The sequence below is a fragment of the Papio anubis genome, chromosome 1 (genome assembly GCF_008728515.1).
Source record: "Papio anubis isolate 15944 chromosome 1, Panubis1.0, whole genome shotgun sequence".
Taxonomy (NCBI): Eukaryota; Metazoa; Chordata; class Mammalia; order Primates; family Cercopithecidae; genus Papio; species Papio anubis.
In genome coordinates, this window is record NC_044976.1 from 18,523,106 (window position 1) to 18,549,734 (window position 26,629).

At 51.2% G+C, this 26,629-nt stretch overlaps 1 protein-coding gene and 1 long non-coding RNA gene across 6 annotated transcripts in view; one reads left to right on the plus strand and one right to left on the minus strand.

The window, feature by feature from the left end:
• Positions 1–1,186: 1,186 nt before the first annotated feature.
• Positions 1,187–26,629, plus strand: part of VWA5B1 (von Willebrand factor A domain containing 5B1) — a 68,288-nt gene continuing 42,845 nt past the window's right edge. For 2 of the 5 annotated variants that reach the window (XM_009200921.4, XM_009200925.4), the window contains exons 1-4: positions 13,377–13,743; positions 21,067–21,231; positions 23,322–23,474; positions 24,808–25,078. In XM_009200921.4, the coding sequence (XP_009199185.1) occupies positions 21,093–21,231; positions 23,322–23,474; positions 24,808–25,078 (563 nt within the window). In that variant the 5' untranslated portion in view covers positions 13,377–13,743; positions 21,067–21,092. Of the gene's footprint in view, positions 1,422–13,376; positions 13,744–21,066; positions 21,232–23,321; positions 23,475–24,807; positions 25,079–26,629 lie in introns of those variants that run through there. The other 3 variants (XM_003891255.5, XM_021936874.2, XM_021936879.2) reach the window with 3 other exon arrangements.
• On the minus strand, positions 4,599–12,765 carry LOC108585430. Its single transcript, XR_002521377.2, has 4 exons — positions 12,456–12,765; positions 9,074–9,583; positions 6,812–7,023; positions 4,599–5,016 (listed from the first exon to the last, which is right to left on the minus strand). It is a non-coding gene; the product is annotated as an uncharacterized LOC108585430 (long non-coding RNA).

A 26,629-nucleotide genomic window follows, 5' to 3' on the forward strand; every position in this document is an offset into this window, starting at 1 on the left:
CCTATCCCATCCTCAGGCTCCACTCTCCTTAGGCAGAGAGTCCAGAAGAGGGGGCTGACCGTCAGTCCCAGATGAAGCCTCCTGTGTGGAGAAGGAGGTAGGGTGGAGAGGTGGCATCAGACAGACCTGGGTTCCAACTTTGGCTCTTCCACGTCCTGTGTGGTCTTAGGAAAGTCATGTCACCTCTCTGAGCTCATATTTGAAATGAACATAGCATATCATCCACCTCCCAGGGTTTGGACCAGAACGAGTGAGATGCACTTCTTCCAGGCCGTGTGTGCGGTGCCCAGCACACAGTGACAGCTGTAAAAGGCCAGTAAAATGCAGTGGAGTTTCCAGTGTTGGGATCACGGTGAATTTGAATCCCTGCTCTGTCATTTCCTGGCTGTGTACTTTCAGCAAGTCACTCTGCCCCTCCGAATCACAATTTCCCTATAAACCTGAAAGAAAGGCCCTCTTCTTGAGGATTTTTATAAGGCTTAAATGAGTCGTGTGATCATTTGCTCCATCCTGTACCTCTGAAGCATCTCTCAACTTTGAACTCTGTAACTCTAGGCTCTGAATTTAGATTTTGCAGTCCTAACCCAGCCGGCCACTTGGCTTCCTTGGTTATGACAAGCCCCTGGCTCTCTGGGCTACCCAACTTTGTATCTCCAGAGTTCAGACCTCCAGTCTGATGCCTCCAGGAGCTGCACCTAGAATCCTAGCAATTTCCCGTGTGGCTTTGGCATGGCCAGGGGCAGCAAGGGATGGCTTGGGACTCTAAGGTGAACAGGCATGGCCAAAGGCCCCGGCAGAGGACCTGCCCACGACCACGGTCACCAATGCTGTCTGTTCGCTGTACTGTGGCCTTATGGGGGAAAATGGATTGGCAGCCTGTAACACTTGGCTAAAAACTAAACTTGCTGAGGGGGCAGGGAGACAGAGAGGGGCCAGCTCCTGCACAGGCAGAAGGTATCCCTGGCCCATGCAGGCTCTGCACAGTGCTGAAATACCCTGGAGGCAGCCCCACTCCCCAGGAAGGAGCTGCCCGCAGGACTGTTATCACTGGCCAGGCCCTTTCCTTCAGCCCCAGCAGGAATAAGATGAGGCTGCTAAGTGGCCTCCAGCTTTCTCCTGTGCTCTGGAGAAGGGGGAGGGAAGGGCGAGGGGTGGGGAAACAGCACCAGCGGTGTGTGCGTATGGGGTGATTGTCATGGTTACGCTCTGACAAAACAAATGGCTCGGCTTCCTGCAGGCCACCTAAACAGCTATCGCAATGTGGGCATTGATCAAGCCAGCTGCCAGGGCAGCGGGTGCAGGGCTTGGGCACTGGAGCCCAGCCCCGGGCCGCACCTCCAGCAGCACTGGGTGCAGAAGGCAACCACTGTGGCCGTGGAGAGAGGGAGTGTGTACCTAGACACGTGTGCTTCTGGGGTAAGGTAAGAGCTGGCCCCACTTGTGTGAGGAGGAGAGGCTAGACAAGGGGGCTGCTCTGGGTGGGCAAGGGCATGCATGAGTGTGTGCGTGTGTGTCTGTGGTAAGTTTGTGTGTCTATGTGCATGTGTGTCAGGGTGGGTACACCATGCAGGCACCATGGGGAGGAGCCCAGGATGCCAGGATGCTTCAACGTAAGAAGTGAGGGAGCATGGCCACATGTTGCTACTCAGGTCCGGCTCGCTCTCTCTCTCTCTTGCTCTCTCTCTCTCTCTTTCTGTCTGTCTCCTCTCTTTCTCTCCCTCGCCACCCCTTCTCCTGCTCCCTCTTCTCTTTCTTGTTTGCTTTCTGTGTCTGTTTCTCTTTTTTCTGTGTGTGAGTCTCTGCATCTCCTCTCTGTGTCTCTGTCTCTCTCCTCTGTCTCTGCCTCCTTCCTCCCTCTCTCAACCTTCCATCCCTGCCACCTGTTTCCACCAGCTCCTGGTCAATCCCCCATCATCCCTCGTCTGTACTCCAGAGCTCTGGGGCAGTCAGGAGCCCTGCAGGGTGCCCACCCCGGCAGCCGGGCTCATGCCTGCTGCCCTTCGGATGCCCGGCAGCTTGTGACCGTCCCCAGAGCCACCGGCCAAACGCACACCCTTTTCTGAGCCCCGCGTCCCTGGGCTTCTGCAAGGTAAGAGGGGAAGGAGAAAAGGTCCCCGGGCAGAGGGAAGCGGCTAGGGGAGAGGAACTCAGCAGCGGGTGCAGTGTGGCGTCTGCTAACACATCAAGCCTCCGCTGGAAGTTCCACCATAACATCTGCGGCAGCCCCAACAGTTCCACCCCGTGCTCCTGCCCGCCCGCACAGCAGCAGCACCAGGAGGCCTGAGGGGCGGGGGCCAGAACCATTCCCTCCTCTCTTCTGAAGAGCAACAGGCATCACACACCATCCTGCCTCTCCCCCTAACCCCGTTCCTTCTTTTGCCTTTTCTTTCTTTTTCTCTCTTTCTTTTTTTTTCTTTTTTATCTTTTTCTTTTTCTTTCCCTCTCTCTCTTTCTCTTTTATTACCCTCTCTTTCTCTCTCTCTCTCTGTCTTTCCTCCCTCCCTCCTGTCCTTCCTTACCTCCTCCCTCCTTTTTTTTTTTAAGACTTAGGAAGTAAGTCTTCTCTCCTGAGAGCAGCAGCCCTTCCCTGAAGCTCACCTGTGGCCCAGCTTGTGCCAGCTTATGGGGACTGGACAAGGCTCAAAAGGGTCTAGATGAGCTCTGGTCTTTCTGCTCCTGCGAAGAGGCCATAAGGCCATGAGACTCTGTGGTCAGCTGGGTTGGCCGGTGGGGCTGAGTACATGTCCATGTGTGTGCGTGTAATGCACGCAGGCATATGCTCTTGAAAGGTATATTAGGGGCTGGGCGCGGTGGCTCAAGCCTGTAATCCCAGCACTTTGGGAGGCCGAGATGGGTGGATCACGAGGTCAGGAGATCAAGGGCAAATGCAGCTGGCCCTGTGAGTGAAACCCGTCTCTACTAAAAAAACAGCTGGGGTGTGAGGGCACCTGTAGTCCCAGCTAATGTAGTCAAGGCTACTCGGGAGGCTGAGGCAGGAGAATATAAGTAAACCCAGGGCCCCGGGGCTGCACGGTGAGCTGAGATCCGGCCACTGCACTTCAGCCTGGGTGACAGAGCGAGAACTCCGTCTCAAAAAAAAAAAAAAAAAAGAAAAGGTATATTAGGGCATGTGTGTGTAAGGGGATTTTCTGGAGGGTAGTGACGTGTATCACGTGAACTACATGAGTTGGTAAGCAGGTCTGTGGTGTGTGTATATAAATGTGTTTACATGTTTGTGGGTGCATGTGTGTTTGCTGCTGTGCAGGGATTTAAGAGTGCAGGGACATGCATGTGTATGTGTGCCCACGTGTGCACATGCAGAGGATTGTGACTTGAACTTGATCCAAAGGTTGCTGGGCAGGGTCCCCAAGGTCTGATGTGTGGCTGCGGGGCCCTCATCCCCTCACCCAGCCTTGGCTGGCATCTGTCTCCAGGAATAGTGCTTCGGTTGTCTCCAATCCAGCCCCATCCAGGTGATGGTGCAGGGCTGGTGGTCACCGTGCCTGGGTAGGTGGCCTGTAGACCCCACTGCCTTGCTGGTCTGAGATGAGCCAAGGCTCCTGACCTGGAAATGGCTCAGGCTCTGAGCAGCCTCCTTGGCCCTAGCTTCAGGATTAGGAAACTCTTATATGTGACCTCACAGAAAAGGAGCTAAAGACACCCCCAGATCTGGGCCAGACACAGCTCTCAGAAGGTGCTCTAGACATTGGCCATTAGGCTGTTAGTAAAGTTGTCCTGGCTGGAGGGAGGAGGTAGAAGACAGGGAGCCCCATCACCGGGTGATGACATCGGTGTTCTGTTCCAAGGGGCTAGGACACCCACTCAGACATCCCAGCGGCCCCCACTCACCCATCCCCGCGGTCCCCACTCACCTGACAGCCCCTGGGCCCAGAGGGAAGAAGCACCTTTGTGCTTGCTCTGTCTCACTCATTGCGACTTTGCTCCAGACTCTGCTCTGAGCCAGCACCTTCACTGACTGGCTGGCCTCTCATTACCAGACAATGATGCAAATGCTGGTTATGGCTCTGTGAGAGGCCAGGTCCATGAGGGCAAGGGACAGCCCTGAAGAAGGAAAAGCAGTGGAAGAGGCACCCAGAGGCTCAGGGGCAGCACTCCTCCAGGCCGCTGGCCTGGGTTCCTTTTCGGGTCCTCTCTGCTGAATACCTACCTGGGTTTCTCTCAATACCCCTGGTGGTTCCCTGTACAACACAACCTCGAGTGACCAATGACCAGGCAATGCAGACATAGGGTTCTCGTAGTCTCACAGGCATCCTGGGAAGGGGCTTGAGCAAGGCCAAGAAGAGGGTCACCTAAACAGGAAACTGACAGACATCCCTGGGGGAACTGGCGAACAGCCCAGTGGGGTCACTGGACTGAGTATGACTCCAGGTCACCAGGGGTGCACAAGTCCTCCATCCTATGAAACCCTCTGGGTTCCTGGATTCCTTAGGGAGAGGGGATTGGGATCAGGAGTGTTCTGTGTGGGGCTAGGCAGGCTTCCTCAAGGAGGTGATGCTAGAGTGCGGATTTGGAGGAAGCCATGGATGGATGTGGCTATGTGGGTGGACATAGAGGAGCAAGGAAGTGTTTCCCACATGACCAGAGCGTGAGTACAGGCAGGGCTGGGAGGGGCAGGAGGTCTTGGTCGATCAGTGTCAGTTTGAATCAACAGACAAGAAAGGGTGGAAATAGGGAAAGGAATGAAAACCATTGGATCACTGGGTGCCCACTTCATGCCGGGCTCTGGGCGGCATGTTGGGTCTCTGTTCTCAAGAGGCTTGCAGTCTCAAGTGGGGAAACCAATGGTCATCAATTACCCAAGCTTATGCAAAATAGCACTCAGGAGAAGAGCTCCTGGATTTGAGACACAGAGGCAAGGGCTGAGTCAGAGGCATATCTTTGTTGAGTCAACTGCTTATGCATTGAAGCAGGGCAGGGCAAGCTTGAACCTGGAGGAATTTTTGTCTTCAGCATCTGGTCACTTGCCTCCCTGTAGTCCTGGCCCCAAGGATGAGCCTGCAAAAATAGCAGAGAAGGAACAGTTAGACATGGGGGTGGGGGAAAGAGGGACAAAGAGTAGTACCTAGTTTCTTCCTTGTCTTGTGTCATTCCCTTACCTGGTGCCTTCCTCATGCAGTTTTATTTATTTTTTATGTATTTATTTATTTTTGAGACGGAGTTTCACTCTTGTTACCCAGGCTTGGAGTGCAATGGTGCAATCTCGGCTTACTGCAACCTCTGCCTCCCGGGTTCAAGCGATTAACCTGCCTCAGCCTCCCAAGCAGCTGGGATTACAGGCATGTGCCACCACGCCTGGCTAATTTTGTATTTTTAGTAAAGATGGGGTTTCTCCATGTTGGTCAGGTCGGTCTCCAACTCCTGGCCTCAGATGATCCACCCGCCTCAGCCTCCCAAAGTGCTGGGATTACAGGCGTGAGCCACCATGCCCAGCCTCCCATGAGGTTTTACTAATCTCTACTTTACAGATGATAAAACTAAGTCTTGGAGAGCTCAAAGAGCTAGCAATAGCAAACGGCAGTGCCACCCTCTAGAAGAGAACTTAAGACCATTCCATGCATGGAGATTGTTACAGCAGGATTTAGCTGAGCAAAGCTGGATCCTAGGGTCCCAGAGGAAGGAGCAATCACTCCTAGACAAAGGGGTAGGGAAAGGCTACATGGAGGAGGTGGGTTTGAAAGGACCCAGCAGGATGAGTAGATTTCAAAACCCAGAGATGGGATCACAGGGCTCTGGGTTGAGGGAGGAACATAAACAAGGGTGCAAAGTTGAGGCTTACAGATGTCTGGGGAATAGCACATATTCTAGTTTGGAACACAGAGTCAGAGTGCAAGAGAAATATGGAATCAGGCTGCAAAGGGGAATTGTGAGGAGAAGCTGAATTTGACACAAACAAGTCAGGCTTAGTTAACACAATGAACAGTCACAGAGCAGGGAAGCACCGTGGTCAGATCAAGATCTCAGGAAGAGACATTAACAAAGGCAGACAAATTAACAAACCTGAGAAATTGAAATCTCACCTCTTGAATCCTCACTGGGGTCTGGAGGGATCCTAGTCCCCAATCTGAAAACCATTTGCTAGATCATACATTGTGTATCTTCCTAAGGCAAGGGTCCCAGGGTGTCTCAGCACAAAATTCTTCTCCCTATTCCCATGACCACACTGAGGATCAAACTGCTGGGCACGGGACTCTCTGCCAAGAGGTTCCTTCCATGGGTGCCACTGTGGAGACAGAGGCAGGACCCAGGGCTAGGGCAGGAAGCTGGAGTGATGGTCCCAACCCAGCCTAGAATGTGGCCACTGGGGGAGTGGCTGGAGGGCAGGAGATGGGTCTACCTGGTTCACCGTAGTATCCCCACTTCTTTATTCAGGCCCCATGAAGGGGTCTGCTTAATCATTATCTGCAACCCCATAGATGTGAGGTTGTAGGTTGGTTTGTTTGTTTGTTTGATGCAGTTTCTCTCTGGTTGCCCAAGTTGGAGTGCAATGGTGCGATCTAGGCTCACGGCAACCTCTGCCTCCTGGGTTCAAGTGATTCTCCTACCTCAGCTTCCTGAGTAGCTGGGATTATAGGTGCACGCCACCAAGCCTGGCTAATTTTTTGTATTTTTAGTAGAAACAGAGTTTCCCCATGTTAGCCAGACTGGTCTCGAACTCCTGACCTCAGGTGATCCACCCACCTCAGCCTCCCAAAGTGCTAGGATTACAGGCGTGAACCACCTTGCCCGGCCAAGGTTGTGGGTTTTTCAAAATGTCATCCTAATAGAGAACATGAATAGACTGTCCACTTACAAAAGTAGTCCCTGAATAAATGTCTGTTCTTGCTCAGAACCAGCATTGATCCCTGCCCTTCACACAATATCCGTGTCCATCAGTTTCTCCGTCATGTGGGGTAAGCCGCTGATCATACAAAGCCGAAGGATTGCATGGTGAAACTGACATCACATGAAAGTTGTGGGAGTTAGTAAGGCCAATCAAAGAAGACACTGGAGGACTCTGAGAATCTGGCAGTTAGGCCAGAGAATGACAGAAGAGAATATGGACAACAATGAGTTCATGATAAGAAACTTTGATCATTATGCTGTGACAGTGAAATATGACCTTTTTAAAAATGTCGTATCATACTAGCATATAATTTTGTTCAGGAAAATCATGCCCTGCTAAACCAATCAATATTTGATTTGTCCTTTGAGGACTGAAAGTTTCGGCACATGGTTGTAACTATAATCTTATCTTGGTCCAATATAAGATTCTATTTTCATATTTTTAGTCTCATTTTTCAAAATGAAATCCCAACTAAAATCTTTTTTTCATTCACCCTTTTGTATGACATGTTGGTCCCTGTTTTAAGTAGATTCACTTACAGTGGGCTTTTTCTGGTCAAATTATTGGGTTAACATGGGGATCTCTCATGATGAGTGTTTAATGCTTGTAGAGTTTATAAATGAATGACTATGGAGTCCTTTCCAGAACCATTCACTTTTGCCTTTCAGGCCTCTTGCCTCTGCATTGCCTGCCTCACCTCAGGTCATTCATTCGTTTATTCAGCATTTAATGAGCACCTGCTGATTGTCAGGTTCTCTTCTAAGGCACTGGGAATACAATTGTTGACAAAATATACAAAGACCTCTGCCTTCCTAGAGCTTATATTCTAGTGGACCCACTGGCCAATCTCACCTTCTTCCACCTCTTGCTCCCTTCAGATACCATAGATTCTATTCCTGGGACCATCACCTTTGCTCAAAGACCCAAACATTCATGGCTATACTAGCCAAGTTAGATTAGGCTACGCTGCAGTGAAAAAACAGCAATGTTTTAATTCCTGCTCCTGCTGCATGTCCAAAGTAGGCCATGCCTTTAACAGAGGCTCCTTGGGGCACATTCCTCCATGATCGCTGTGGCAGAGAACATGGCATGGGCAAGCACACACTGGCTTTGAAAGCTTCCACCCGGTAGTGACACATGTCACTTCCACATATTTCATTGGCTGAAGCCAGAGGCACATCTAGGCCTGCAAGGAAGCTGGGAGCTGCAGCTTACCATGCACCCAGAGGAAGAGAAGGCAGAAGATCTGTACAACGGCATGAAGATCACACACAGCCTTATTCAAGAGCAGGGCATTGTAGCCTTGATCAGAATACTTACAGGAAATAGGGGAGAAAGGACAGGTCATCTTGGGTTGAGTCCCTTCAAGGATCTTAGCCCCCTTCTCTGACCACTGGCACTCCGGGTTGACCAGCAGATCTGAATGCCTGGTGGCCAGCAGGATTGGCCTCTGCCACTCTCAAGCCTCAGCACAGCAAAGCAGCAGGTCCCCTATTCACGGAGGAAGCTCTGCCCTGGGAGCTCCAATCCTCCTGTGTTATTTTCCCTCTGAGCCTCAGTCTCCTGATCCTTAAAATGGGATAATAACCCTTATTTTGCCCCTATTCATAAAGCCCTAATTAATTCATGATGTGAAAGTGCTTTAATCATAAATCGCTTTCTATGAGGCATGGAGGCTCATTATGATTACTTTCAAGACTCCATGGTGGATTTTTTTGGGGGCCCAGGGGACAGAACAGGGTCCTGCTCTGTCACCCAGGCTGGAGCACAGTGGTATGATCATATCTCACTGCAGCTTGGAAGTCCTGGGCTCAGGCAATTCTTCCACCTCAGCCTCCCAAGAAGTTGGGATTACAGGTGTGCCACCACACCTAGCTAACTTTTGTGTATGTGTGTAGAGATGGTCCCCCTATGTTGCCCAGGCTGGTCTCAAACTCCTGGCCTCAAACAATCCTTCCACTTCAGCTTCCCAAAGTTGTAGGATTACAGGCATAAGCCACCCTGCCCGGTCTCAGTGGTGAATTTGAAAGGGTAAGCTGGTCAGGGGCTACATCCTCTTCACTGCTTACAATACCATCATTTTTAATCCTTTCCTTTGAATTCTTGAAGACTTTTCTAAGATACCCCATTTCTAAAAGATTCCTTACAAGCCTGTCAGGAAGTCTGGCCTTGAGTAGCTTCACCCCCACATCCTACCTTCCCCTACACAGGGCAAAGCCGCCAGCTCACCTTCGCAGTCAGCCAGGCACTGTGTCTGGCGCTTTACGCACAGTCTTCTTTCTCATCGTCACGAGGCAGTGGGGCGAGCTTTACTTCTGTGCCCTTTTATAGATCAGAAAACTGAGGTCAGGGAGGTGAAGTAGCTTGCCTGTGTCACCCAGGGCTACGAGTCCAAGCCTGACTTTGAGTCTAATTCCTGGAGCCTGATTTGCTCCTGATGCCCAGGCTGGCTGATGAGGGCAATTCTGCAGCTGGCCTCCTCTCTCTGCTTCCTTGTCCCCGGTTGGTTTAGTCTATGTTGCTGACAACCCCATGTTGTCCCTCGGACTCTCAAAGAGAGGGCTTTTCTCTTGCTTCTGTGGATGTGGGATACTGTTACCATGGATTTTGCTATGGCATAGTGGTAAATGCAGAGGCATTGGAATGGAAGCAGCCAGGGTTCAGTTCCCAGAGTCAACCCTTCTTAGCTTTATGACCATGGGCAGGTTTACTAACCTCTCTTATACTCACTCAGATCACCTGTAAAAAGAAAGAAAAATTGCACTTAGAGGGTTATGAGGGATCCGTGTGATCATCCACATAACTTTCTTAGCACAGTGCCTACGACCCAATGGAGGAGTTTGTGCAAAGTGTGGGGAATCTCTAAACCCTAAAACCCTGCCTTCTTAAACCTGGTTGCAGTGGGGAACTTGGTATTCTAAATGCAACCTCTCCAACTGTCTCCCCCTTCTCTCTTAACCTTCGGCTGGTTCTGCACCAGCTGAAGCCCAAGAAGAAGGTCAATACCAACCTTGCCCGAGGTTTTCCTGCAGTAAGATGTGCCATGACATCCATTTTGAGGCTGTTTGTGTGTCCCTTGTGTTCCAGTTTTGTTTTTGTTTTGTTTTGTTTTTGTTTTTGAGTCAGGGTTTCACTCTGTTGCCCAGCCTGGAGTGCAGTAGTGCAATCTCAGCTCACTGCAAGCTCCACCTCTCAGGTTCAAGTGATTCTCATGCCTCATTTTCCCGAGTAGCTGGGACTACGGGCACCCAACGCCCCACCTGGCTAATTTTTGCATTTTTAGTAAAGACGGGGTTTCACCATGCAGGTCAGGCTGGTCTCAAACTCCTGACCTTAAGCGATCCACGTACCTCAGCCTCCCAAAGTGCTGGGATTACAGGCATGAGCCACTGCGCTCGGCCTCCAGTGGCATCTTGTTGAAATGACTTCGAAGTGGGAGTCGTCTCTAGTGTGCTGACTTGGTAGGAGAGAGAGCCAGGGTACTGATCCACTATCCCCACTCAAAACGTGGGGAGGATGCTGTCTCCTTTCCCCACTCCTACCGCCACCTCCCCACTCCTAGAAAGCACAGCAGAAGGGCAGGAGCCAGTGAGAGGTGGAGCCCTGGGGGTTTACGGCAGTCGGTGTGGAGGGGTCAAAGGCCCTGTGTAAGAGCAGCTTGCTGGCAGGTGCACTAACTCAGCCTGGGCACCTGGACCTGGCTGGAAAGGAGCAGGCAGCAAGGAAGGCACCATTAACAACCCAGGATCTGGGGCCAGATGCTTGGATTCAACTCCTGGCTCTACCACCCACTCACTGTGTAACCCTGAGATTTTCTTCACCTCTCTAGGTCTTGATTTCCTCTGCTGCAAAGTGAGGATGAGCTGCCTCATAGGGTCTTTCTGGGGTTTCAGTGTGAAAATCCCCCTGGCACTCAGGAAACAGCGCCACCTCTGAGAAGAGACTAAGTAGTCAGACACCTAGATCCCTTCAACAGGGCGGGGCACAGGAGGAACGGGTATACATCCTCAGTTCCGATGTGGGTTGTCTCTCAAAGCAACTGAGACCCTGGACTGTCAATCTGAAGAGATGGGTGGGATGAATTCTCCAGGTGCGCATCCTCTTGTTGTTAGATAAAGAGGCCAGGACCCAGAGCCCAGAGGGACCCCGTGGGAAGGACCTTCTCCAGGTCATTCATGTATTCATTCAGCAAATAAGTATTGAGGGGTGATGAAGCTTTGTGGTTAGGAGTTTGATCTCTGAAGGTGGAGTCCAAATCCCAGCTCCACTACTTACGAGTGTATTACCTTGACCAAGAAATGTAACCACACTGGGCCTCGGCTTCCTCTTCCGCAAAATGGGAATAATAGCCGCGCCTTCTTGATAGGATTGTCCCAAGGGTTACCAGAAAGAATTCATGAAAAGCACTTAGAACGCCACCTGGCATCTACTCATTGCTCAATATGTGTTAGCTGGGATTTTTCAAAAACTGTTTTAGGCACTCTTCCATGTGCTAAGAACCATAACAAGGAAGAAGTATAGCTTTGACCCCTACCCCAGGGTCTAATGATCCCACCAATCTTTATGTCCCACCAGCTGTGCTCCGTGCAGGCCCACGAGGTGTGGCCAGGCCATATGTGTGACGGCAGGGTCCCAGTCTAGGGTTCACATGCAGTTGGTGGCAGAACTGGTCGTCAGGCCAGGGGGAGGCACTTTGACTCCCGGTCCAGCACCCTCTGCCACCCCACAAAGCATCTCTGTGTGCGGGGGGCAGTGTGTGCGGGGAAGCAGTCTTATAGATTGGCCCAAACTGCTCTGGGACCTCAGAGAGAAGGGAAGGCAATGAATGTATTCTTTAGCCAACACCTAGGCAGGGGGCCCTGGGATGGCTGGGTGGCAGGTCTGAGAGCTGTAGGGGGCCAGAGCCACCAGGGGAAATGCCAAAAGCTCAGGTGCCCAGATGCAGTCATAGTGGGTGGGAGAGTGAAACCACGAGGACAACCCAAAACGAAAAGGGAATTAAAGCAATAGCCAACATTCACTGCGGACCAGAAACTGGGACAAGCATTTTATAGGGCAGTGTGTCCCTTGCAAGCCTCTCAATAACCCTAAGAAAGAGACGACATTTTTACCTGCCCACTATACAGAGGGTGAAACTGAATTTGAAAGAAGCATCCAATGAGAGAGCACTGGAGAAGGAAGAGGAAAGACAGATTCCAGGGCAGGAATTCACTTCCTAGCCTGTCATTTTACCACTTCGAGGTTGTGCGGGAAGGCACAGTACAAGGATTTAGTCTTCAACTCCCTAGGAGCCCCACTGCAACCGAGTAGCTCTAGAGGGGCAGTGGCTGGATTCAAAATCAGCTCTCCCTCTGTGCCACCAGCCGGCGAGCCCCTCCGCACACGGAGAGCAGTGTGCTGGAGACAGGAGCAAGGCTCCAAGCCACACAGAGAATTTACTTAGTGCTTTTCAATGCTGGCAGCTGGGCTGGGTGAGCTCACCTTGCAAACATGCCCCTGGAAAGGTGGGTGTAAACTGAATTTGTGTAATAAAGCCCAATTTTCCCAGAGATGTGTGGGTGCATTTCTGAGTGACCCTCAGAGAGCAGAGGCTCCAATGCAGGAGTCTTACTGGGCCCCCAGGGGACAGGCATGGCACAATTTCCGTATATGTAAACGACTTCCTCCTTGATCCAATCCGACAAGCATCTTTTCAGATGCTTAGCCCAGATAGATGGCCCTCATTTATCTTTTCAAATGTGGATGCACTTATTTCTCCCTTCTTCAGCCGGCCCAAACACAGTCTCCTAGCTGGAAGCCCCAGACATCGTGGGTGGCTTGGCCCCAGCCTCCTGTCCAGACTGACTGTCCAGGACGTCTCAACTGGCTGGACTCCAGGTCTCTCAGGCAGTGTGAGGACACAAAGCACTGAGAAGCCTGAGCATTCTGTGCCGTTACTACTCCCCCAATCTCCAGCCCCCACCAAAGGAGACTACAGCTATCTCCAGGATAGAATCTCATGGGCTCTGGGCTGAAATAAATTTCTTCCGTTGTATAGCCAAGGTCTATATCCACCCCATGACACATTTCATTCTATTTATTTGGCCACTCACTCATTCATTCAACCAATAGAGTACATGCCATCCATTCATTGTTGAGCACCAACTACTGGCCAGACACTGGGGAGAGACAGAGTATCCTGCCTCAAGTTCTGGGGGCTAACTGCTCCTGGTTGGGGTGGGTGGGGGACAGGACACAAAGCCTGAGGGCAGGGGCCCTGTACTTCTTGGTCATTGCAGTAGCCCAGCCTAGCACAGTGTCTGGCATAGAGTAGGTCCTCCATATAGGTCTGTTAAATGGACACATGGCACATGGATGATGAGACAGATAACGTGAGTGGTGCTGACTGTGCTGGTGGCAGGGGGCAATCTTAGGCAATGCAGGACCCCAAGAAGGCTCCATGGCAGTGATAACATTGAAGCTGGCCTTGAAGGATGGCTAAGGATGGAGAGGTGGAGACAGCATTCCCAGCAAAGCCCTCAGTGCCAGAAGAGATAGCGGTAGCAGAAGTCAGCCTTGTTTGGAGGCATAGTAAGAGTTCTTGACTGGCTGGAGCACGGGGTAAACGGGGTGAGGGTGGGCCTCACAATCATGGATTTGTTACCCACGTTGGCTGGATATAGGCCTACGTGGGGAGGTTTAGAGGAAGGAGACCAGAATACGAGAAGCCCAGAATTCTAGAAGGTTAGAACAATCAGACCAGATCCAGAGAACCTACAGACTTGGCCCCACTTTGATAGGAGTGTTGGTGCTGTCTGTGATTGGGTGGCTTTGGAGCACAGGCTTCTAAAGGGGCCATGAAAGCAGGACTTCCTAGAGGGGCTGGAGATGAGAAAAGGAGCAAAGGCCTCTAACCTCAGGTAAAAGGGCAGGTGGCAAGCCCAGAATTGCTTGTGGGCTCACAGTCTTCGTCCAGCCCAGGCCTGGCTGAGCCCACACAGGTGGAGGACCCCAACTTTGTGGGGCAGGATCTGGGAGGGATCAGACCAGAGTGAGGGTGAGATGCTTCCAGAATGGCTTTGCAGGTGGGAGGAACATGTTGTTTCTGGGACAATAATGTGCTGTGGATGCAGGGGAAAGGGTAGATTTCAGCAATAAGAACAGAGTCAGGGTCAGGGGTTACTAAGGCAGATGCTAGGCAGAGGCCCATGGGACCTTCCCAGCTTAGACCTGGAGGAAGCTAAGGCACAAGGAGGTTAAGTCACTTGCTCAAAACCATGCAAAATGTGAGTGGCAGAGCCCAGCAGTGTGACTGGGCCAATTACTCTGGAAGTGGCCATCACAGGGACTCTAACCTCAGGCAGTACCCCAGAGACTGGGACCTAGGCACCCCTAACCACTACCTCACGGGCAAGTTTCTGCCTTCCCAATCTCTTTCTGAAAAGCAAATATCCCCCAGCAAGGTGGGCATGAGGGCCTTCTCCTTGACCCTAGGAGCCTTGATACAGCCCCCTCCCACCTCCACCTCCCTTGTGATGGCTGAAGCCAGCAGAGCCCCAGCACTCTCTTCCCCTCTGTGCTCAGCATGAACTGGGAAGCAGCCTGAGCAGGGGAAAGAGCAGGCTTTGGAGTCCAGGCTGGTTTCCGTTCAGCTTGGCCACTCTCTGGCTGTGTGATGGCTTTTGGACCTCCCTCTGAACCTGGAAATTGGGAGTGGGTGTGAGTATTAGTGATGCCTGTGAAGTACTAGAACCTGGTAGGTGCCCCCATTCAGAGTTCCTCGTCCAAACCAAGCACAGTCCAGGGAGCTGAAACAAGGCAAAGGAGGAGGTGCAGCCACTGCTGTTTCAGAACTCACAGCCCCACGGAAAGATAAAGCCATTGCAGATGAGTGGCTGTAGTGCCGCAGGATGTGGGGTGTTATAGACAAGGGCTCAAAGGCTATGGAAGCCCCAAGAAGAGCGTGTCTGTTGGACTGGAGTGTCAGAGAAAGGGAAGGCTTCCTGGAGGAGGTGCATCTAAGCCTTGAATGATGACCAAGACTTTGAAGGCAGAGGAGGCAAAGGGTGGCAAAGAACCTGACATGTTCAGGGCATGGTGAGAGGGTCAGTGTGTTTGGAGGAAGGCGAGCATGTAGAACATGGCGGGCGGTGGCACTGGAGAGAGACGGTGACCCACTGGGGAGAGCCTTGAATGCCACACTGGACATTTGACTTACTCTTTTGGACAAAATCAATGGGAAGCCATCAGGAAAAATAGAGGGGTGTGTGTGTGTGTGTGTGTGTGTGTGTGCATGTGTGAGGGGACCAGAAGGGAAACAGCCTGGAGGTTGAAGGACCAGGTAGGAGATGATAGAGACAGTCTAGGGGAGATCAATGAAGCAGCAGCAACAGGAAGAGAGAAGAGAGAATTGTAAGACTCGCTCAGGAAGAGGTGACAAGGCTTGGGAGAAACTCAACGCAGGAGATAAAGTAGCCTCATGTTTAAGCACATGGTCCTTCTGCTTGGGTTTACTCTTAACCTCATTGTTTACTGGCTGTGTGGCCATGAGTAAGTTGCCTCACCTCTTTGAGCCTTGGTATTTTCATTTATTAAATAGGGATACTAAGAGTACCTACCTCCGAGAGATGCTGAAAATCATATGTGTAAAGCACTCAGAGTGGTATTTCATCCATTCAGCAAATACTTATTGAGCATCTACTAGGTGCCCAGCACTACTCTATGGGCAGCAGATACAGCAGTGAGCAAACTGAAACAAAATTCTGGCCCTCACAGGGATTACACCTTGGAGGGTTAGGATACACATTAAACAAGATAAATAAGCAAGATATACATTATGTCAGATGGTGATAAGTGCTAAGGAAAAAAACAAAGAAAGGAACCTGGAAAGTATTGGGAGGTTGCAATTTTGGGAATGGTCTTGAAGATGGAGCCATCACAGATGGTGTGTGAAGTTCATGGCACGGGAATGGAAATGCAGGCTGAGCTGGGAAGGAAACAAAGGTTGCTGACATGCAGGGTCAAGGGGTAAATGCCCACGGTGTTGATGCACTGTTCCCAAGGATGCTCGAGTCACCTGAGATGATGGCAGGGCTTGGGAAACAGAGGAAGTCATGAGCCAAGCACCAAGTGTTGACTAAAGGAGTATGATTGAGACCTTAGAGAAGGCAAGCCACAAGGATGGGATAGCCAAAAGGCAGCAGTTCCCCAAGGAGAAGGGTTTTGACTGGAGGACAGAAGAGTGACAGTCTTGGCGCAGGCAGCAACAGGGACCCAGGACACAGAGAGTCTCAGGAGAGGCACAGGATCTGGGGTATTTTGCAGGCCATGCAGGGACAGCTGCAGAGGACACAAGGGAAGGTTTGGAGAGGTGGGCGGTGGGCAGTGGCGAGGAGCTGGCTCAGGGGCACAGAATTACAGAGCTTCCTCAGTGGGTTGATGGTCTGTTACAAGATGGGTGGCACCTATGGTGGGCAGGGAGGGTGGGTTTGGACCATGGTACATAAAGACTGGAATGAGAGCCTAACAGATTAAACGTCCGTAGCTTCTCTGTGGAGCTGCCCCTGACCTGGTGGCCAGAGGATATCTCTCCCTGAGCTGAACCCATGCAAAACCCAGAAACGACCAGCCTGACATTGTGATAACATATGGATCCATGCATTCATTGAACAAATATTTTTCATCCCTTTCTATGAGGGCAAACAGAGCTCAAGGTACTTAGGATGCATCAATGAGAAAAACAGGCTCCAATCACCACCCTTGTGGAAGGAAGCAGATGAAAAGCAATAAATGCAATAAAAGTTTTCTATGTAATATGTTGGAGAGACATGCTATGGAAAATATCCAAACAGAGCAGGATGAGGGATCTGAAGGAAAGCAGGGGAGGGGTGCAAGTTTAAAGCAGGTTTTCAGGGCCCTTCCTAAGAAGGTGCCATCTGAGCAGACGTGAAGGGGTGAGGAAGCGAGCCACAAGCACGTGCATGTCTAGAGGCTGGAGTGAATCCATTAAGCGGGTGGTCAGAAGGGAAAACAGCAGGGGCTTAGATTGATGGGGGCTTGAGGGACATGGGAGCCATCAGAAAGTCTGAGTCATGGAGTCACACAACTTTGTCTTCAAAGGACGACTCTGACTGCTCCACTGGGAAAACACAGTAAGGGGACAATGTGGCTGCTGCAGTGGGGATGACAAGAACAGGCTGGATTGTGAACTTCCAGCTTTATTTACTGTCTGTCTCTTCCATTAGTATCTCCACTCACGCCTGCCTGTTCCCACTGTATCCCCAGCACCTAGTGTCCTTCAGAGTCCTTGGGAGGCTGCTGGAACTCATTCATTCCACTTTAGAAATATTTATTGAGCACCTATTATGTGCCAGGCATAAATATGAATAATGTCCTGCCCAGAAGGACAGCAACTATTTGGGATTTATCATCTCTAGGCCATCACAAAAGTGTTGGCATTTAACAGGCACACCAAGAACCTCCTCTAAGCCATATAGAACTCTTAGTGTCCAGGTTTGGCCCAGCGTTTCATCAGGAAAACACTGTCCGGAGCCTCAAATCATTCCAATCTTTCTATGTGCCTCTTAGAGAATATGAGAGGGGATCCAATTTATAACTCTGGGCACTCATTCTTAAAAATCCTTTTTTCCTGCCCTCCCCTGTCCTCCCTCCCTTGTTCTTTAAGTCCTCCCTCCCTCTTCTACCCTGGCCCTTTCTGCCAGCTCCACTCAATCCCTTTCTGGTTTCTCTCACCTCACCAGCTCTTTTCCAGACGCAGCATCCCAAAAGTGAAGGAACTGGGCAAAGACATGTTGTGTGGCACACTGAGGAAGGAGGTGGGGAAGGTAAACACAGTGTTGACCCTCACACACTTGACAAGCCCCACTCACACCAGACAACATTCCTAAGACTGAACCCTGGCTTCCCACACTCTGAACCGCAGATGCCATGGCCTTGTCCCTGTCCCTGGGTGATTCCTGTGGCCCACGCCCATCTGAGGCCCAGGTTGGGACAGAGCTGGAAGGGAAGACACTCAGCATAATCTATTCTGGTCCTTATGGTCCCCATCTCTCATGGGGATGGCCCTGGGCCCCTCCCAGGAGAAAGTCCTACACGTGTACCCATTTACTTGTGTGCCCTTGAGGTACCCCAAACCCACATCCAAAGCCAGCACACTCCCTTGAGGCCTCACCATCCTCATCTGCAGAAGAATAATACCTTAGAAGGTTTTATGAGGATTAAGTGAGATAATATATGTGCCTGGCACATTTTCAATGTTTAATAAATTCCAGCTGTCATCGCTATGACCTTCCCCCACTCCCACATTTCCTCTGTTACCACATTATAAACTCCTTGCCATTTGGGTTGGGTCTCATCCTTATATAGACAGTGGCTAATTCAGAGCCTGGAATACAGTAGGTGTTTATCAATGCTGGATGAATTGATTAAAAATATGCATTTACCAGGCCCCCACAGGATTTAAAGTTTATTCTTTCCAAGGGGTTCTGACATTCTTTTTTTCCATAATATAGATTTTGGTTTTTTATTTGCGTGTGTGTGTGTGTGTGTGTGTGTGTGTGTGTGTGTGTATGGTTTTTTAAAATAATTTCAACTTTTATTTTAGATTGAGGGGCTACATATACAGGTTTGTTACATGGATATATTGCATGATGGTGAGTTTTGGGGTATGACTGATCCCGTCACCCAGGTAGTTAGCACAGTACCCAACAGTTAGTTTTTCAACCCTTTTCCCCACTCCTTCCCTCCCCCACCAGTAATCTTGAGTGTCTATTACTGTCATCTTTATGTCCACCAGTGTACAATGTTAAGCTCCCACTTTCAAGTGAGAACATGGGGTTTTTGGTTTTCTGTTCCTGCATTATTCGCTTAGGCTAATGGCCTCCAGCTGCACCGGTGTTGCTGCAAAGGACATGGTTTTGTTCTTTTTTATGGCTGCATGACATTCCTAAAGGGTCAACGCTGAGGGAGTCTGTCGTCTGTTATCAGATGTCCCTCATCTAAGCCCCGCTCCCTGGGCCAGGGACAGGGTGGGTAGACTGGGTTGGATAAGATGCCTTTGGCAGAACCTCATCCCAAGGTGGACTGGAGCTGAGGTCTGGGTTCAATGCATGTCTGGGTGCTGGCGCCCTAAGGCTGCGTTCCCCAATCAGTATTCCAGACAGGAGCGAACCAGGATGCGGGCAGGGGTGGTGGCGGAGAGAGAACGTTGGGAGGGGGAGACGTGGCTCTGTCAGGAAATGAAGGCTGCCTCTCCACCCCCTTGCCCCCTGCCTCCCCACCCCCTTGAAGTTGCCAGGCTTTGCCAGGCTTTGATCTGGCCACCAGGAGAGAGATCTCCTAAGAGAAGGCCACTTGGGGAGACAGCAGCTCCCTCCCGGCTCTTTATCTGCCTGCTGCTGTCAGTCAGCCCGACAGGAGATAAGCCCAGAGCTGTCTGGGCCTGAGCCCAGAGGGAGAACATAATTAAAAAGCCACTGCTGGCCTGGCGGGGTGCCGGGGTGTGGGGGAGCACCTGAGGATCTCAACTGGGGACATGGAGAGGACCCAGGAGAAACAGTCCCTTCTTTGAGAAAGAGCAGGGTACTCAGCACTCATTGACTAGCCTTGCAAATAAAGGGCAGCAGGCTACCAGCCCAGGGAAGCTTTGCCTGGCACCGACCCCACAGACAGGAAAACCCAGAGGGAATCTGACCTCAAACTTCTACTCCACACCCTTCATTTGACTTTGCTTTCCATTCCCACCCTACTTCTTCAAGGCATGTGATTACTTGGGCGGGGATCTTGGGAGGCCCTAGATCATTGAGACACGGTCCTGAGAAATGCTGTGGAGGCCTTCATGCTGCAAGGATGAAAGCCATGCATTCTCTTCTTCATTCAATCAACATAAAGCGGGTAGTGAAGCCAAAGTCGATGTGGCCCATGCCCATGTATATAGCGCCTACGCTCAAACGAGAAACAGAGAGTAACAGATGTCACTCAGAAACAGAACGCAGCACAACAAATGGTTAGAGATACTCTTGGGGAGAGAAACTCAGCTCTGTGCGGGGATGACAGAGGATGTTGGGCACACTGGTCTGGCCTCCCTGCGGAGGGGACCCGAGTTGACCATGAAAGATGAGTAGGGGGTTACTAGTTTAAAAATGGGGGTGGGGTGGGCCTTCTGGGAGGAGCAGCAAGCACAGGGATGGAAGGAGCAGGACACATGTCCGGAGTGGAAACTGCTGAGACCCACAGGGTGTGTTTGGGGACCGTGGGGATGCTGGGCTGGGGAGGCCAGCAGGGGCCCAACCCCATAGAGTCCCAGGCCACCTTAAACTTTGGTTCTCTGTCCAAGGAGCAAGGGAACTCATTGGTGAGTACAAGAGGGAAGTGGGGTAGCAGAGACCTGTCCTGTTTATGTGTCCAAAATGTTTGTTCTGGTGAGTGGGTGCAAAATGGATTCTTGGGCAAGAGTAGATTCAAAAGGCAGATCAGGAGCTGCAGTCCACGTGGAGGTGGTGGTGGCCTGGGACAAGGTGCTGGTGGCCGTGAAGGGAGGATGTGGATGGATACAAGGGTTTTTCCAGAGATGACACATGGGTCTTGGCGATGGATTGTCTGTGTGTGTGTGTTGGGGTGGGGAGGTGGGAAGGAGGTGCAGGAATGACTCCCAGGTTTTGGCCTCTACACCTGGAAGAATGTGGCTCCCCTTACTTTGGTGACTATTGGGGGTGGCCCTCACATACCAAGTGTTCACTGCAGTGAGCAGGCTCACTGAAGTCAGAGAAGGAAGGACGTGGTGAGCTATTCCAATGTCCTCATTCTGCAGAGGCAACATCTGAGGCTTAGGGATTACAGGACACACAGAGGATGGGGTCAGAGCCTGAGCCCCTCGACTGCCTTCCCCACATGGTCTGTTGGGAGAATTCCAGGCTGAACGTGAGGCTACCTGGACTCTAGCCCTGACTGTGCTCCAACCATTTGAGCGAATCCCAACAGGTCACATGCTTTCAAGCCTCAGTTTCTCTACCTGTGAAATGAAAGGAAGAGAATGGCCACTTCTCCTCTTCTCAGGGAAGAATGGTGGTTATCCTGCGGTCACTTCCTTCCCAGGAACTAGGAAGTTCTTGGGGAAAATGAAAACAATGCTGCTTTGATTGGTTGGGGTTGTCTGAAATGGGAAATCTAGGTTGGAGGGACTTGGGGGAGCCTTTCCCCACTTCCTGCCCTTCCTTGTCTTGCAGGTTCTGAAGGCTGAGTAGCCAGCGGGATGCCTGGCTTGCTGAATTGGATCACGGGGGCAGCCCTGCCCCTCACGGCGTCTGACGTTACCTCCTGCGTCAGTGGTTATGCCCTGGGCCTAACTGCCTCCCTCACCTATGGCAACTTGGAAGCCCAGCCCTTCCAGGGTAAGGACACCTGCTGGGGCCTCCCCGGCTCCCCGGGACCACTGCCTCCTCCATATTGAATCCCTGTCTTGACATTTACTTGCTGACTGACCTTAGGCGAGTCACGCCACCCCTCCGAGTCTGTTTCCTCATCTGTAAAATGGTGAGACTATTTCTGCTTTGCAGGCCCCAAAGCTAATAGCAAGGAGGGTCAGGATTTGAGCTGAAGAAGTTTGGGTTCAGCCCCAGCCAACTATCCCCACACTTTTCTTTTTCTTTGAGACAGGGTCTCATTCTGTTGCCCAGGTTTGAACGTAGTGGTGCGATCACGGCTCACTGCAGCCTCCACCTCCCGGGCTCAGGAAATCCTCCCACCTCAGCCTCCCAAGTAGCTGAGACTACAGGCATGTGCCACCTCACTCAACTAATTTTTGTATTTTTTGTAGAGACTGGGTTTTGCCATGTTGCCCACTCTGCTCTCGAACTTCTGAGTTCAAGCAATCCACCCGCCTCAGCCTCCCAAAGTGCTGGGATTACAGGCTTGAGCCACAGTGCCAGACTGTCCCTGCACTTTACAGCCCACAAGGCACACTGTCCACTGGTCAGTCCCACACTTTCTCCAGGGGGCCTCACAAGAGGAGAGGCATCAAGACTCAGTCAAAGCCAGGAGCCTCCACTCCTAGCCATGGTTCTTGCTCCTATGACCCTGGGGAAGCTGCCACCACCTCAAAATCAGGATGTTCCTCCCCACTGTCCAGATGCCCTGGGTCGTGGCGGAGCCGATGAGGTAACACAGTAGGCAGGACTTTGTGGACTGAGAAACCATCTGTGAATATGAACCACAGTCAGGGGTATGGAGGCACACTGGCCTGCCAGAGTCATTTGTAAATCAAACTCCTCTCCTTCCACTTCAGGAGGGGAGTTGTGGGAAGGCCAGGAGGGCACCGGCCAGGATTCCCTTCCTATCCGCAGTGATGGGGCCTCCTAGCCACCAAACTTCGTGTCTGTGGTCACCAACCTTTGGTGACAAAACCTCAGCCCCACCTGAGATTCTGAAACCCTGCAGGGCTGCCCTGGGGACCAACTCTACCAAAGGGAGCCGCAGGGAAACTTTCTTCCCCTTAGAAATTTCCCGGGCAGGGCAAATGGCCCTGTTCCTGTGTTCAAGGAAACCTAGAGAGGGCGACTTAAATTAGGATCCACCTGCGACTCAGGGAGCTAAATACCCAAACTACTTCCAACAGCCCTTTGGCTTTCCACATGCAGAAGGCACAAGTCCCCCTACTTTACAGATGAGGAAACTGAGCCCCAGAGGGAGCGGAGGTCGGGGTTTGTGGGGGGCTCACCCTGGACCCAGCATTGTGCTGTCCCGATATTAAGAGGGTAGATAAAACAAGACCTTAACACTGTCAACGTGATCCCCAGCCGCCAGCATTACTCACAAGCTGCTTCAGAATGGCAGGATTTCTGGCCCCACCCCAGAGCTACTGGATCCAAATCTAGATTTTAACAAGACCCCAGGTCACTCGTGAGCTTCTAAAGTTTGAGAAGCACTAAGATATAATAATGTGTGGCACGTGGCTTCATAAATGATGCCTGTTTTTTTCAGTTCTCACTACGACCCTGGGAATAGGCTTCATTATCCCCATCTTACAGGTGGTGCTAGGAGGCCTAGAGAAGCTAAGTGTCTTATCCAAGGTCACCTGGCTAGGAAACATGACGGGGCCTGGATTAGAACCCTAGTCTTCCTCCAAAGCCCCAATCTTCCATGCCACAGGTGGCAAACTTGTGGTCCATGGAAAAAACTGACCACACAGATGTGCTTTATGAGGCGCACACAACAAGTCCCATAAAAACCCATGTTTTCACTCTCTTAGAAAATCAGAAGTTCTGGCCACACCAGGCTCACACACCTGCAAAATAAGAGCTGGCCCTGGCGCTGCACTTACCCACCTGGTCCCAGAGCTGGCTCGCTGCCGAGGCCTCTGGGCATCCGCTGAGTGGCAGTGGACACCACCCAACCAGCAGGCCAAGGATTCAGGTTCCTTCCAGGCAAGGGGTGTGCAGGGTGGGCCTGGGGCATCTCGCGATGCTGGGCCCTGCTCTGACAGGCCTCTTCGTGTACCCCCTGGATGAGTGCACCACGGTGATCGGCTTTGAGGCAGTCATTGCCGACCGTGTCGTGACGGTACAGATCAAGGACAAAGCCAAGCTGGAGAGCGGCCACTTTGATGCCTCCCATGTTCGATCCCCAACAGTCACAGGTAAGGAGACCAGAAGGGCTGCAGCGGGACCTGGGTTGGGCCAGCCAGAGGCTGCCTGGGCTGGAGCCTCAGGCTGACTGCAAGGATAGCAGCGGAACATGAGAGAGAAAGAGCACTGAACTAGTCAGGAATCCTGGATGGAATCCTGTGCCACTTTGGGCCAATAATTAACTTCTCTGAACCTCAGCTTCACTGTCTGTAAGACAGAGGTAATTGACTTTCTGTTGTCACTCGAAAGTGTGTGAGGATCAAAGGAAGGGAGGTAACAAAAGGATTTTAAAGGTCTCTCTAGAGAAACAGAATAACATCTTTTAATTTCAGAGGCTGTGGGACAAGTCACGCCAGGATTTGACTCCCTTTTCTGTTGCTTACAAATGGTGTGAGCTTAGAGAAAAAGTTAACCCCCTCTGTAAAATGGAATAAATAGCTGTCCTCACCTGATGCTCAACCAGGATAATGCAGGCAGAGGACTCACATCACAGTAAATACTCAAAGCGTGGCTACTAATGCCTGCTACTGAGGAAACTGAGGCTCAGAGAGGAAGAGCAACTGGCTCAAGGTCAGTGAAAGGCAGCTGTTAGTGCCTTTTAGGCAGCACATCACACAGCATGCTGGTGGAAGAGCCAGGGCAAGAACGTAGACCAGGTATAATACAATGTAAGAGATTCTTACTGTTGGATCTACGATCAAGGTGAAGTTTGTTCAAGTGGTTATTAAAATGTTCAATGAACACTCATCCTGTATAAGGTGCAAAGTTGTCCCTGAGTTGTTATGATTTATCACAGTCCAAAAGGTTAGTTAGGATCTGTCTAGGAGTAACCATGATGGGAGCAGGGGGTGGAAAGTGACTGTGTCAAAAGAGGTTGTGATGATGTTAGAGGAAAAGACCAGCCTAGATCAGGGACCAGGGAGGTGTTCATGGAGGGGTTGGGTGGGTGGGTAGACTGGGTAAGCAGGGACGAAGAAATGGGTGTTTTGATAAAAGGAAAGAGCATGAGCAAAAGTATGGATCCCCAAGGGTGGGGGATGCTTTTATTTGGTTCTTGGGTTGGGAAGTAGAATTTGGGGGATGAAGATGTGACCCTCTGTTGGGGTTTTGTGAGTCCAAGTTTTCCACCCCCAGCAAGGTCGAGTGGAAAGTTCACAGGCCTAGAGTCAGACACATGGGGGTTCAGATCCTGGTTTAACGGGTTACTTATTCACAACACACACCCTCAAGCTGAGCCTTGATTTTCCCATCAGCAAAATGGGGCCACTCACTTACCACAAGAGCAATCTTAGAGGGGATCAGAGATAATCTATGTACAGCCCCTGACGCCAGCCTGGCACTTAGGGAACATTCTGCAAGAAGGGGTTTCCATCGCCCCTCATTCCTGCACACCGGGGAAGGTGACCTTGGATGAGGATTTGGAGCGGATCCTGTTTGTGGCCAACCTGGGGACCATTGCCCCCATGGAGAACGTCGCCATCTTCATCAGCACCTCCTCGGAGCTCCCGACGCTGCCCAGCGGGGCTGTGAGGGTCCTTCTGCCTGCTGTCTGTGCCCCAACTGTGCCCCAGTTCTGCACCAAGAGCACTGGCACCTCCAACCAACAGGCCCAGGGGTAAGGAAGCCCTGCCCAGACCAATCAGAGTCCCAGGTGGGCAACAGAGAGTGCATCAGGTGACATTAGTAGGGGATGGGGTGGGGGAGACAGGAAGGAGATGGGGAGGCTCTGCTGTACGGTTGCCACCCTCTGAGCCATTTGCTTCTCCCCTGCTCACTTTTAGAGCACTTAAAAGCATCCCTGAAATGCCCTGTAATGGTACTGGCCAGAAGTTATGAAATTTGGACAGCTTGGAATCAGCATTTCCAAGCTGTCCAAATTTCATAACTTTACTCAAGAGGTACTTTCTGATCACCTATGATGTGCCAGACACTGGGCTGGTTGTTAGGGATAGAGAAGGAGAAAAACCAGTATGTTTCCTGACATTTTGGAACTTAGTGGAAGACCATTATCCAACAAATAACACAACTAATTATGTGACTCATTGTATACTGGAAGGCATTATTGACTGAAAAGTACAAGGAAGGAGAAGTTCATTGGGCTAAGAGTATAAAAGAGGGACCCAACCTGGGGGGTCAGGGGCCGGGCCAGGCTTCTCTGAGGAGTGATGTTTCAGCTAAGAACTGAACGATGAGGAGGATGTAGGTGCAGAGAGGAGCGTTCCCGTAGGTGACAGCAGCAGGGACAAAGGCCCTGGGGTAGCAAGGACAGGGCACTGGAGAGGAACAGAAGCACAGGTGGTTCATGATGAGGCTGCAGAGGCATCGGACACCCTTTGGCCCTGGCTAAGATTGTTTCTCCAAAAGCAACAAGGAGCCATTAAGAGGGTTTTCAACAGGATGGGGAGAGGAACATGACAAGCCCGTACCTGGACAGTTTCTCTGTCCTCCCCTCGTGGTATGGAGGGAAAATGAGGTGGGTCATAGTCTAAGGCACTTACAGCTGAGATCATTTTCTATGAAAATAAGTGCTGTAGGGGACGGAAGGGGACAGAGTGGGACAAGTGCCATTTTAGCTCCAACAAACAAGAACTAGGCATCATTTGTGGCCTGACCTAAATGAAGGGGACAAGCCATGAACATATACTAGAGGGAATATTTTGCGCAGGGAGAGTCACAAGTGCAGAGGCCCAGAGGCAGCAGCAGGTGCCATGTGTCACGGCAGCAGCAGAAATGCTAGTGTGGCTATCGCAGAATGAGACAGGAAAGGAGAGAGGTCAGATCGGTGGTGATGAGTGGGATCGTGCATGGTCTTGAAGGACGACACTTGGCACAACAGAGAAGCTGGTGGCATAAGCCAGTCTTAGACCAAAGAGCACCAGCCTGTGTGTTGTCTTTGTAAGTGTTGCCGGTGACGATGAGCCTTGTGCATTTGAGAGGCAGGGCCTAGCTGGGATATTCGGGACCTCAGTGGATCAGGGAACAAGAGGCCAGGAGGCCCTGATGCCACTGAGCGGGTACTAATACGCTTATTTCTGCCCGTTCTAGCAGACAGAGCTAAGAGTGACACTCTTGGAAAAAGACTGCCTCAAACCCCTGTGAATCTCAAAGGAGCTCAGATAGAGTGACACAAGACAAAATCCAAAAACCAGATGACACCAAGTGTTAG